General features: G+C 36.5%; 3 protein-coding genes across 5 annotated transcripts; 1 reads left to right on the forward strand and 2 right to left on the reverse strand.

Annotated features, from left to right (window-relative positions):
- Positions 1-347: 347 nt before the first annotated feature.
- Positions 348-1,887, reverse strand: LOC110757457 (glycolipid transfer protein 1-like). Its single transcript, XM_021959055.2, has 6 exons — positions 1,730-1,887; positions 1,544-1,599; positions 1,298-1,428; positions 1,085-1,220; positions 601-735; positions 348-507 (listed from the first exon to the last, which is right to left on the reverse strand). Exons 1-6 carry the CDS (start codon positions 1,851-1,853, stop codon positions 475-477), a joined length of 615 nt encoding a protein of 204 aa, XP_021814747.1. The 5' UTR covers positions 1,854-1,887; the 3' UTR covers positions 348-474.
- Positions 1,888-3,262: 1,375 nt separating this feature from the next.
- On the forward strand, positions 3,263-9,744 carry LOC110757530 (casein kinase 1-like protein 9). Of its 3 annotated transcripts, XM_021959169.2 has the most exons (15): positions 3,263-3,472; positions 4,124-4,390; positions 4,479-4,519; positions 5,046-5,115; positions 5,193-5,341; positions 5,425-5,520; positions 5,722-5,792; positions 6,705-6,766; positions 6,887-6,950; positions 7,092-7,176; positions 7,716-7,842; positions 7,976-8,049; positions 8,128-8,191; positions 8,467-8,600; positions 9,173-9,744. In XM_021959169.2, exons 2-15 carry the CDS (start codon positions 4,315-4,317, stop codon positions 9,431-9,433), a joined length of 1,374 nt encoding a protein of 457 aa, XP_021814861.1. In that variant the 5' UTR covers positions 3,263-3,472; positions 4,124-4,314; the 3' UTR covers positions 9,434-9,744. The 3 variants fall into 3 exon arrangements, with proteins under 3 accessions (XP_021814861.1, XP_021814862.1, XP_021814860.1); XM_021959170.2 differs by lacking the exon at positions 3,263-3,472 and having other exon boundaries at positions 3,499-4,390; positions 8,470-8,600; XM_021959168.2 differs by lacking the exon at positions 3,263-3,472 and having other exon boundaries at positions 3,500-4,390.
- Positions 9,745-10,042: 298 nt separating this feature from the next.
- Positions 10,043-13,027, reverse strand: VPS2.3 (vacuolar protein sorting-associated protein 2.3). Its single transcript, XM_021959171.2, has 11 exons — positions 12,862-13,027; positions 12,662-12,706; positions 12,284-12,318; positions 12,145-12,195; positions 11,916-12,020; positions 11,756-11,827; positions 11,465-11,536; positions 11,285-11,365; positions 10,904-10,939; positions 10,748-10,803; positions 10,043-10,423 (listed from the first exon to the last, which is right to left on the reverse strand). The coding sequence occupies exons 1-11, from the start codon at positions 12,893-12,895 to the stop codon at positions 10,372-10,374; spliced, it is 639 nt and encodes a 212-aa protein (XP_021814863.1). The 5' UTR covers positions 12,896-13,027; the 3' UTR covers positions 10,043-10,371.
- Positions 13,028-13,087: the final 60 nt, after the last annotated feature.

The raw sequence follows: 13,087 nt of genomic DNA on the forward strand, positions 1-13,087 counted from the left end.
CCCTTTTTCCTTTGGTTCATCATTGTTGGCCTTACTTAGCAGTGAAAATTGGTCTACTTCAATACCTTAACACTGACACATTTCTGATGTCTCATTGCAAGTTACTATCATTGTAAATAGAGTGAATAACATCTAGCGTGGGGTAAAAACTCAGGCTGGATTTGGGCAAATTTGGATTGATCCGACACGACCCGAGTTGCACCTCTAGTTTTTACTTGACAGAATCATTAGTAACTCAATTGGTTTAAGATTCTTACTGCTTTGTTAGCCAGAGATCCAGGTTAAACTTCTAATTTCTTTCTCTCTCTGTTTTTGAGGACTGATTTATAGTCCAATTGAGTAAGTGGTAAAGAAAATGAAACTGTATTTGGTAGCAAATCAAACACTGCTTACAAGAAAACCAATGGAATTATATATATTTTTTGGTATATTAAAATACACATACAACTTGTAATGAACAAGCATTTAGATGTATCAAGCTTTCACATTGTCCATTCCAACAGAGTCCTGAAACATTAGAAACACAGAACTTAATTAAAACCCAGTTATGCAAATTTGTACCAAAAGTGGAAATATTGTATGAACATGAGAAAAACTTACTAAGAACTTATGATTCTCTTGGAGGAGTGGAGAGAAGTTTGTGCAGAATTTCCCAATGTCAGAATTCAAATCAGGTGTTTCACCACCTAATATGTCCATAAATTTCTTCCTATCTGGTGCAAGCTTAATTCCAACCTGCATTTCGACCGGAGAGAATCAGAACAATTTCATTTCCTTTTTCTCAGTGGATGATCATGAAACCAAAAGTAGAAGCATATATTATCTAAGAAAAACCAGTGTGCTTCAAATCAGATGCTAGATGGTCTTCCTAAATAGAGAAATTGTTAAACCCAAATCACATTCGGATTGCATCAATAAAAGATTTTCCTTTCTTTTGTTTGTTGCTGAGGCAAAATAGCATGCATAATCTACTTTGATCTGCCTCAATGCCTAAACTAAAACCCATCAAGTACAATCTTTTAAAAGGCTAGAAGAAGAGGCTATGGCATTGTGCAGATAAACATCAGCAAGTGAGAGTTCTTACACTAAAACTTGAGCTAGCTAGCCAGTTATGCCATTTTTTCAAGGTCTTGCCGTAGGCCTCGGAACAAGCCTTGGACATCGGCCAGTCTGGATTATCATGCAGATTCCGGAACAGCTCCACCAAGTAGTCCATGGCCCTACAGAGACATGAGAATTCTCAAAAACATAAGGATTGGCTTGCTGATAAAAAACATGCAACATGAACACGGCATACCTTGTTAGCCAGAGTAGAGCATTTGTGCAACTGGATGAGGATTTTGCATTTTTGGCTTCAATCTCAACCTGGACTAGACTGTACAAGAGGTTGAATTCTGACGGGTTCGACGAATACTTAGAGTCCAATCTCTGCAATGTGGGGAAGAACATGGAAAAATATTTCAAACATTAAAAGACTGGAACATGTTGCTTATTACAAAATTCACATTGTTTTCTCCATAAAATTTTTTAAAAAGCACCTTACCGATATGTTGTTACCAATATCAGATTTCACAGGCGCAAAGGCAGCTCCAAACTTATCTGCCATAACATAAATAAGTCATCATGTTCGATTTGAAGAAGCAATTGAAGGAAGAAAAAGATTGTGTTCTCAACATCAAAATGCATCGAGTTCAATCTGTTTTCGGGTAAGAATTCAAAGTTTTCGTACCTAAAACGGGAAGCAAGTGTTTGCATACATCCAAAAAAGGCTTGGTGAGCATCTCTCCCGTTTCGGATTTAACATGGTTCGTCCCTTCCAAAGCAGAAGTGAAAACAGTTCCTGATCCTGCCATTCTTGTGTTCAATTTTCTGTATAAACACGACAAGTCATACTTAGCAATCAATATACATCGGTGTTACTTTCATAATTCGATGCGTGCAAGTTAAGAACTAGCCAAATTTTTAAATCATGCAATACCATGATTGATGCATAACTTCAAATTTTAAAAAAATTAGTAGAGAAGAAATTTGAATTAATTTTTTTTTTTTTTGGTTTCCCAAGGTATCCCCAGGCATGGCCCAGGCCTAATCCTCCGAGATACTGTCGGGCACATATGCAGGAACCTCTCCCAAGAAAATTTTGTGTGTATGGATTAAAAAAAACACTCTACCATTAACGCTATAAGCCTCACCATACAACAAAACTGGAGATGGAAAAGGATGATAAAAAAAAAAAAACAGAACATGAAAAACTTAAAATGGTAATGGACACAAACCTTCAAAACAACAGACAAACGTCGTGAAGATCCGAAAATCAGTTATGTGAATTCCAAGTCTTGTTGGTTTAAAGATGATGAGGCCGTTACCCGTTATCCGTTATTTCTTTTCCCGGTCCGTTGTGGTGTTAAAACAGTTGTCGTAGCCCATCAAAGGAAAAAAATAACAGTTGTCGTAGCCCATCAACGGGGGAAAATCAGTTGTCGTCGTGAGAGCTACGACATGTCAACGTAAACTGGTAAATTATGTTAACTTAAGCAAAGCAAATGGAAATTGTGAGATGGGTTCTCTTAATTTCTAATTGCGCAGTTGATAATTTGCATTGACATCCTTTTCTTTTGCACTGGAAAAAAGTTCCAAATTCAAAACCCTCATCTATTGATTACTAAAGAGAAAATTAATTAAAACCTCATGAATATTATTAGCATACTTATAGTTCAATGAGAAATTCTTTGGTGAGAAGAGTGGACCAACTCAATATCCGGCCGAAGATGCACACGAGTTATGTTTTTTTTTTAAAGTACAATCGATTGGGAGAGGGGGTTTACACAAATATTCATTGGGTGTTTGAGCTCAACCAACTAAGTTATACCCCACCGACATCCTATGCTTTGGAGTCCACTAGAATGATGGGAATAAAAAAATTGAATTTTTACGTGCCTTAAATGGTATTTTTATTTTTATTTCTTCTCCTTTTTGGGTCATGGACTTGGAGAGACATGAAATGAATGCAAAAACTGAAGCACCCAAAACCTGGAGAAATCCAACACCAAATTGGGCCATAAACTCCACCACACAAAGATGAGAGAGAGCCTGAGACAAAGTTGGATTTTCTAACAAGAAAATAGTAACCAGAGCAAACCAGACCAGACTGGCCTACCACTTCCAGATCAGAAAAAAGACAGAGAGAGAGAGATTGAGAATATCCCATAATTAGGACCAGGAAGATCCTCACATATCTATTAAATAACTAAATCTGAGAGAGCCAGCCAACACAGCTAGAGAAGAAGAAGAGAAGGCCAGGCACGTTTTTTTCTTTTTCCTTTTTTGGTTGAACACGTTTTTAAAAAAAATTGAAACCAAAGCAAAGTTTTTTTTTTTCTTCTCTTTTTTTCCAAGCTTGCCTTGACCTGACGAACCTGACAGACTCACAGACAGCCCAAACGTGTTAGGCTGCAGCTCAGAATCTGAGAAGGTAGCGCTTTACCCCTCATATTTTATTATTATTGTTCTTATCTTATAATTTCCTAATTTCTTTTTTAAATTACAAACAAATATTTCCAAAAACAATAAAATTAAAACAAAACAAACAAACAACTCTAATCATCTCCCCAACCTCATTTCCCTTATTCTGCCCCCCTTATTATTATTATCTCTCTCTCTCTCTCTCTCTCTCCCTTTGTCTCTCTCTGCAGTTTCTTTTCCTGCGCCAATTTCCCTATTTTCTGTCTATATTTTAAAATCGATTTGTCTCTTTCTGTGTCCGATCCCAACACAAAAACCTCTCCTTGATCCTCATTTGATTTGGTACTTTTACTTTTTTTTTTAATTTTTACAAAAAGGGTTTGGAGAAGGATTCGAGGGCTTCGGGGTCAATGTAGGTCAATGTTCTTGTAATTGGGGTTTCAATTCGCTGTCTGCAATCAAGGATTTTGGATTTGGGGCGTTTTGGATATGTAGTTGGAGAAAGGGGGTTCTTGATTTTCGGAAAAAGTTACCCTCAATTTTGACGATTTTGTAATTATTGTAGAAAAAGTCGGATTTTTCCAATTGGATTTTCTGGGATTCGGTATTTATCCCGTTTGATGCTAATTTAATGCTTAGATTCTGATCGTGTGGTTCTTAGGCCGAGTTATTGGGGAAAAGTGAAGGTTTTGATCTGTGGAGAGGTGTCAATTGGGAATTTTTCGAGATTTGGGGGTTTATTGTTTGGTGGGTTTGGGGTTATGCACACAATAAAGGCTGAAATTAGCACAAATCCTTGTAAAATAGCCATTTTGAGCTTTTGGGTTGAGCTGTATTGAAGATTGTTGCATCATGGAGCATGTGATTGCTGGGAAGTTTAAGTTGGGGAGGAAGATTGGGAGTGGCTCTTTTGGAGAACTCTATTTAGGTATGGTAATCAGTGTTCTTCTGTAAAATCATTCTGGTTTTTTATTTATTTAGGTATTTTTCTAATGAAATTCATGTCGTGGTGTCAGGTGTAAATGTGCAAACTGGAGAGGAGGTGGCTGTTAAGCTGGTATGTGATTAACGTTTAAATGGTAGATTCTGTTCTGATGTTTAGTTTGTGGGTAAATATTTTCTAAGCGTTCTTTAGTTTTCTAACATATTATTCAATGTGATACCTGACGGGATATTGAAGTTAATTTCATGTTTCATCAAGTCATTTTTCCATTCAAGAGGTTCAGAACACACTGGTGTCACTAGAGTAGATCAAAGAATAAATCAAATACTCTCTCTTTTGAATCTTTGTGAATAAGAGTAAGAATGGTACATTAGATTTTCTAGTTGACAAACTCTATTCGAGTTACAACTGAAGCTTCATGTTATATATCTTCCATTTCATTTATTATCAATGAAAAGAGACACGAAGCCATATCTATTTTTTAATCTCTCTATATTATGGTTATGGATGCATTTCGATCTCATAAACTTCCATTCTATTACAACCTTGTTATATTCCCTCATCGTAATATGTCTACATTCAACTCATTAGTCTACAATCATCTTGCATTTGATGGGATAGTTTATTTTCCAAATTTCAGGAACCTGTGAAGACCAAGCATCCCCAGCTTCACTATGAGTCAAAATTGTATATGCTTCTTCAAGGAGGAAGTAAGTCTCTCTCTCTCTCTCCCTACAGATATATTTACATATAGTAAATGATCTACTGTTGTCATTTTGTGATGAAGCGGGCATACCCCACCTCAAGTGGTTTGGAGTTGAGGGTGACTACAACATCATGGTTATTGATCTTCTTGGACCAAGTTTGGAAGATTTGTTCAACTACTGTAATAGGAAGTTCACATTGAAAACAGTGTTGATGCTTGCAGATCAATTAGTAAGTACTTGTACTTATCCTTCCCCAAATATGGTCTAAAATGGCCAGGATAATAATTTTTTCCTTCAATTTCATCTTTTCAGATTAACAGAGTTGAATACATGCACTCAAGAGGTTTTCTTCACCGTGATATAAAGCCTGACAACTTTTTAATGGGCCTAGGGCGTAAAGCCAATCAGGTATCTTTTTCTTGTGTAATTGTGGTTAGTGCAAGCAAATTATAGCAATTCATGCATGTTTTTGAACATGTATTGTTGAAAAACATGCTATTGGGGATCTCCTATGGTATTAGAAGTGGGATTTCAAATCTTTCATTGAGAAACACTCCATTCTCGCTTTTTTCTTTGGAAATGTAATATATCTGCCATTACTTGTCACAGGTGTATGCTATTGATTTTGGTCTAGCAAAGAAGTATAGGGATCTTCAGACTCATAGGCACATACCATACAGGTGAATTATAATTATTTTGTAGAGTTACAGCTTATGATAAAGTTGCTTTTGGGTTGTGTACGGTTGTACTTGTCTTGTGGTTCAAGAATCTACTTACGGATATACTTTTTATTGCCTAGGTATTGCCTCAACTGGGGAAAAGAAGGGGGGAGGGGGAGGGATTTGGATTCTAGGAATTGCTTATGATTTGTCTTGTTTGAAGAAGAAACCATTGGCTTATGTTTTGTCTTATTTTAAGAAGAAAGCATCGGCTTATCATTTGTCTTGTTTGAAGAAGAAAGCACTGGAAACTATAACCTTTTGACCTAGTTGTAAAGAAAGTAAATATATTTTCTGAGCATGAACTATTTCTTAAAACAAAAGTATATATTTTTTCATTATAAAAAGGGTAATGATTTCCCCACTCCAATTTTATCCACTTACACTCCTTTTTTAGTTATAAAATGGAGTGTAAGTGGATAAAATTGGAGTGGGGAAATCACCATTAAGTAAAGAAGCTTTTAACAGTTCTAATACATATTCTATCTTGTCAGCCACCATTGTTTTTTCTATTTACCTATAGTTAATAGAAATTCATTGTTGACCATCATATCTATGAGCACATTATTGATCTACTTCCTGCTTGGTGGTGCTCTCTCTCTCTCTCTCTCTCTCTCTCTCTCTCTCTCTCTCTCTCTCTCTCTCTCTCTCTCTCTCTCTCTCTCTCTCTTCATTTATACATATACATAATATTGTATATATTAGTGTCATGCATTATGTATTATCTAAGTATCTCTTCCTCCCCCCCTTTCTTTCCAATTTCTTGGATTTCACTTTTTTTTTTTTTCAGTCTTGTAAGTTTGATTCCTTTGTGCCAGCCTTGGTTTTTATGGTTGTTGTGAAAGTTCATTACCTTTTTTTTCCATTTGTCAGGGAGAACAAGAACCTCACAGGCACTGCTCGCTATGCAAGTGTTAACACTCACCTTGGAATCGGTGAGAGATATTATATGTTGTTATATTTTGGTGTCTAACTTTTAATAGTAAATGTATAATACCAGATCCAACTTACTATGCTCCATTTCTTATTCTCATTGTGTTTTATTGCACGTACAGAGCAAAGCAGAAGAGATGATCTGGAATCTCTTGGTTATGTTCTAATGTATTTCCTAAGAGGAAGGTTAAAATAAAGTCCTTGCACTTGTGTTCTTCATATTTTTTAGGCATTTGCTACCTGATGTTGGGTATGCAACATTGTATTTTATTCTATTGTTGACACCTTTCCTTTTTCGTATTTTCTTTTTTCTTTTCCTCCAAGCAGCCTTCCCTGGCAAGGTTTAAAAGCTGGCACAAAAAAGCAAAAGTACGATAAAATCAGTGAAAAAAAAATGTCAACTCCTATAGAGGTAACAACTTCCTGTATGCATTCTTACTACTAGCAACTGCATATGTACCGCATAAATGAACCTGATATGTGTGTTATATTATGTTTTTACTGTGGTGTTCATCATTGTAGAGGATAACTCTATATATACGTGTATGTGTGTGTCTGTTGGTATTGGGGCGGGACTGGACAGAGATTTGAATTGGGCAGATGTAGATTGCTAGGGATGGCAAACCCAGTCCCTCCCCTTTTGCCATTGCTTGTAAGATGAACAAAAATAAGTCTCAGCTAGGATGACCCACTTTCACTGATTTTCATCGGCTGCTTGGCTGGCTCAATATTTGCGTTTGGTCATGAACACGTTATAGAGTTTGTTTGAACCAAGCCTAGCCTGATAGTTCATGTTGTCATGTTTGTTCATATGTATTCATGCAGATGTTTCCATGTAGATGCACACGCGCACACACATACTCACCATGCTGCTATTAATGATCTTCATTCTGTGCTGGGAATTCTTGTTAGTTGCAACATAGGTAATATAGCCACAGATATGTTTAACAGGTGCTGTGCAGATCACATCCATCTGAGTTTGTATCCTACTTTCATTATTGCCGATCATTGCGGTTTGAAGACAAGCCAGATTATTCTTATTTGAAGAGGCTTTTCCGAGACTTATTTATTCGAGAAGGTAACGGCCACAAATTTGGTTATCTTCTCATAGATTCCTAATTCTTTTGTTAGAAGTCAAGCTTGCAGAGTATTTTACCTTTTTTTTTTTTATCCCTTTGGGGTTAGGATGCTAATATTATGATTACTTGCAGGTTATCAATTTGACTATGTATTTGACTGGACTGTATTGAAGTACCCTCAGATTGGTGGCAGCTCTAGAGGATGGGTTAGTGTTTGGAAATTTTATGTTCAAATTTTGACCTCATAAGAACATTACTTATTTAGTTCATTTCTCTGTTTTTAGCATGCCAATGGAAAAGCAGGTTTAAGTGCCGGGCCATCTATGGAAAGAACAGAAAGAGTCTCAGGTGTTTCTCTCTCTTGAAAAAATATATTTGAATTAAATGACAATAAGGATTATTGACCCTTGCTGATTTCATAAATAAGTTTTGGGCTAGGAGCCAGTTACTCCCTTATTTTTGAAGATTTATTTAGTATCTGAGAACTTGGTCCTCTTAAATTTTTTTTAGTATGTCTTCCTTTCTTCAGCTCATTATTTAACTTTACACCACAATTTTACTCTCAGCATTTTCCTTTTCGGTTTCCCACAATTATTAAACCCTTATGCAATTGGTTTATCCAGTAGGGAAAGAGATTCGAGAAAGATTCTCAGGTGCAGTTGAAGCATTTTCGAGGAGAAATACTTCAGGTTCTAGTCCACGTCAGGATCATTTGAAACACAGGTCTTTTGAGGATGCACCTTCATCCAAGGATGTGGTAAAGTTTTGATATCTGACTTAATATTTTGTATTGTCCATTATTTTCTTGTTTCTTTGGGCCCGGACAGTTTGTGAGTGCTTGTTCTACATGAAGTTAATCTTGTGGATTTGTTCTCTCTCTGAAATTGGGTGTAGAGAAGTCACCAAGTAAAAGAATTTCAAGACCCAATTGGAAATTTTACTAATTTCAAGTCTAAACTTAAAAGTTGCTATTCTTTGTTTTGATAATTATAATCAGTGCACTTCTTTTGACCAATTTTCTATGGTCTTATGGTTACATCCTTTCTTTGTTTTAAAATTTCAATGAAAGCAAAGTTGAATCCTGGCCAAGTTATTAAGTCTAAGCAATTGCAGTAGGGGGTCTCAACTCAATTTCCTTACGGAAAACAAGACTAGAATTGGAAATTAGGAGTAAAGCAAAGAACGGAAGAGTTGCAAACTATTAACATTAGTACTTTGTTTATTGAAGCCATCTCCTTACTTATCCTCGTATTCAAGTTGAAGTGGTGCAATTGTTTCTCAATTGTTTATAGAAAAAATCCTTATGGAATGCTATTGCTGTATTTTCAGCACCATGATTCTGAAAGGGGACGCAGTTCCTCTCGATATGGCAGCACTTCAAGAAAAGCTATTATAAACAGTAAGCCAAGTTCCTCAGCTGGTGATCAAAGTCACAGTGATGGCCGCACAAGCCGATTAGTCTCAAGCAGTAGCCGCCCTTCTACCACACAGAGAGGTCATTCGGGGTATGAACCCAAGCGCTCTGCAGCTGCAAGAGGCACACGTGATGATCCTCTCCGGAGCTTTGAGCTCCTTTCAATCAGGAAGTAATGGAGAGTATTGCACTATAGATATTTGCCAGTCATCTAATGGATAAATCCTCGTACTATTTGATGAGTACTGAAAAAAGAAAGACAAAAAACCAAGACAAAACTCGCTTGCTTTGTACATGGGATATCACCTAAGCACTGCGTTTTCCGATCTTATTTCATGTCTAATGACAGCATTTCCAGGCTTTTCTTCCTCCCACTTTTTTCTCTCCCAAGAGTTTCCTTTCCGGCCATTGTAACTGTATTAGAAACATACATTTTTCTTAGCTGTAATAATTACTATTTCTTTATTATACACCCACTTTGAATTGAGACCAGTTTGTGTTGTTTGTAATGGACATCTTTTCAAGAACTTCCTCACTAGTGCTAGCTTGAGCTTGGCCCGTTGGAAATTTTCAAACCCTTGCAGTCTTCTAAAATCCATCCACAAACTTTTCCACTTTGTGTAGGTAAATGGCAAATTAAAATTAAATGCACGGATTCGAGCTCATTGCAGGGGCAATTTAGCGATTCTAATTGTTAAGTAAATTAGCTTAGCTAAATTCTAGACAACTGTGATTTCAAATGAACGTCTTTTCCAATTGGTTAAGAAATAAGATGCTTTGAAACATAACCGGAAAAAAAATGCTTTGAAAAGAAGAAAAAAGGTTACATTCGCTAGATACAATACAAGAACTGACTAGTCTAGTGCTCCACTCAAATAAACTTTGATAGCAAATATCCCAAGTGTATTAGCTCTTCATTTTACGATACAAGGAGGAGCAATTCAAATCTATCGACATCAGCAAACATCCCAAGTGTATTAGCTTCGTTGTATGTAGTGGCGCTGAAATGGATAATTGCGATGAGCAACAAAATATTTACAATGTGCAACCTAGCAAGAATTTAATATCAAACTCTGGGGAGAAAAAAAAATTTCTCTGCTTTCTGATCTCCGACTCATGGATTTCGAAGAGCTGCCAATCTTTTCTCAAGTTCATTAATGCCAGAACTGTAAGAAGTTGAAAGTTCGTTAGTTTATCGGATATAACCAAATTAAAAACAGAAAAGATGCGGGACAAGAAGAAAAGCATTAGAAGTTTAAAAGATCCACTGCAATGATAAATGCATATTACAAATGGCACATTAATTTGTTTGAGGTGCTCTTTCCACAAGAAATTTCTTGTTCTGACAGTGTATATGTGGTCATGAGATACTTAAACGCAAAGCATGCTAAACCATCAATTACTTTGTAGAAAGACTAACTTTTAAGTTGTACAGTGAAAATCTTCAGGCAGTTAACTTATTACAATAACAAAGGGATTGGAAGTTGTACCTGCCAACACCCTCAGTGTTCTTTGCTGCAATTCTTCCTTTGGGAGCTGCTGACAGCTGTCAATAGATCATGTACAAAGCACATCAGTTTAAACGACTGGGAATAGTACAGTACATGCTAACAAAAAATCAAAAAGGCATAATCAGTGATACCAACCTGTGAGGCGACATCAACGCCAATTTCATCCAGCACCTGTTCAAAAAAATTCTGTCAATTCCTGGTACCAAGACCAATAGTTAATGACATCTATAAAGAATGAGACTGCTTCTCAGTCTCATATGAACACTTTCCACATCATTTAAAACAACCCCTTCTCAATCTTTCTTGTCTCATTACCAGATAAACCAAATAATCACAAGATGGCAATCAAACTTCAACTAACAACTTGTTCAGAAAGGTATGCAGAACATCCTAGGTAACAATAGGAATTAATCTAATCTCGGAGGAATAGCATGCATTCTTTTCCTGTTCTTGGGTATCGTCTATGAATATATTCATCGAAATGAAAAATTAGTACACAATGCAATTACGACTTACCTGGTTTGTCAGCTCGTCAGTTTCCTCTTCTGCCTCATCATCATCCAAGGCATCATCTATTGCGTCAGACATCATTTCAGTCTGCATGTACAAAGCTCTAAATTATGATCCACTTATGCAACCAAAAGCAGAGATGAACATAATTCTATGCCAAAAATTCAAAGATAGAACCAATCTTACAGTCATATCCATCTGTGCAGATTGCTTCTGAAATTCGCGTATCACCTGTGCCTGCTTCGCAGGAGCCATTTGCTGCAATGTCACACAAATTCAGTTACTAAAAAGAGCTTGAATTACTAGCTATAAAAACAGGAAGCAAACTAATAAAGCACAATTCTCTAGGATTTTATTTACATTTCAAACTAAACACAACACTAGGCAGGGCTTCCTTTAAACTAAATCTCATCATCAGATGCAACCTTAATGTCTAATTTACAATATGAAAACTACATTCCATTGTTACAATCAAACCTTATTCATAGCTGCCATCGCCTTACTAGCACCTTTCATGCCAACAGCAACTGATGACTGAGCATGCATTGCCTGCATGATGGAATAGAATTTACTAAGAGCACAACTCACAAATGCGACATATACAGTTGAATCAGAATAGGATGATTTCACAGTCCACCTGTGTATGAGTTGCTATTCCTCTCATTTGAGCTCGACTTCCTTGTAAGTTACCTATCTGTTGCCTAAGCCTGACTAGCTGCCTGGCTAGTATTTTAGTTGCAGCCTGCAGAATGCAAAACAAAGGCCTGAGGGAATATAAATTGACTACTTCTGATAAGATTCAATTGCCACTGTCACTCAAGTATTCCTGGACAGATGAAAACAGTCAAATACAACACAGAAAATACCTCATTTCCTGTTTTAGCCGTTCTCTTTATCTCAGCAACAAGCTTTTTTTCCTGACATGATAGTAAAATATATTAAATGAAACTGTCGATAAAAATGCAAGAACAAAATGGGATCACCAACAGGAATCTCTTGACATACTTCTAATTGCAATGCTCCAATTTCCTTCTCTATTCCTGAAGCAAAATGGGGAAGAAAATAAATATATCAAATGAGCAAAATTAAAATCAAGGAAATGCCCCATTCATAGCATGATGAGATATACATATCAAGTGTAAAATCACAGGTCAGCTGGACAAAATAAGATATAATTTAAGCTTGAACAGTAACCAATCTAATCACAAATCTAATCCAGCCTATAATGTCTATTAAAGCAGTGCAATATCAAAACTACTGCCCAATGCCTCAATTAGTCCAAGAGGGTCATAAATCAGTTACCACAAAATGAATGATGAAAATGATCATTATAATCACAAACATTGAGAAATGAAAACCAAAAAACATATATATTTATATTACCTCTAGTAGCATTAGCCATTTCTCTCTTGCTCTCCCGAAGAGCCTCTGCGATAAAAATGCAAACCCATATAAACAAATTAAGAAAATATAAATTATACCCATAATTCAGATCTAATATGAAAATAAGAACGCTTGAATTTAAGCTTAATCGTACACAGGGAAAAGAAAAAAAAAGAGCGGAATATTAAGAAAGCTCGAACCTTTGGCGGTGGGTTTCTTACTGAAGATGTTCATGGTACCAGTTAGATTGGTCGCAACGAAAGCAAAGCACACGGAGACTCGCGGGGATTTCTTCTTCAAGCTGTGAAGCTTTGAGGGAGAGAGAGACAGAGAGGACCAAACCAAGGTGGAGATTTCTGCGGTCCTTTCCTATTTATTTATATAGGTAGGGACTTGGCGGTAAATATCCAAGCAGACCCTTCATGA

This window comes from Prunus avium, chromosome 8 (genome assembly GCF_965620075.1).
Source record: "Prunus avium chromosome 8, drPruAviu1.hap1.1, whole genome shotgun sequence".
In the NCBI taxonomy this organism is placed as follows: Eukaryota; Viridiplantae; Streptophyta; class Magnoliopsida; order Rosales; family Rosaceae; genus Prunus; species Prunus avium.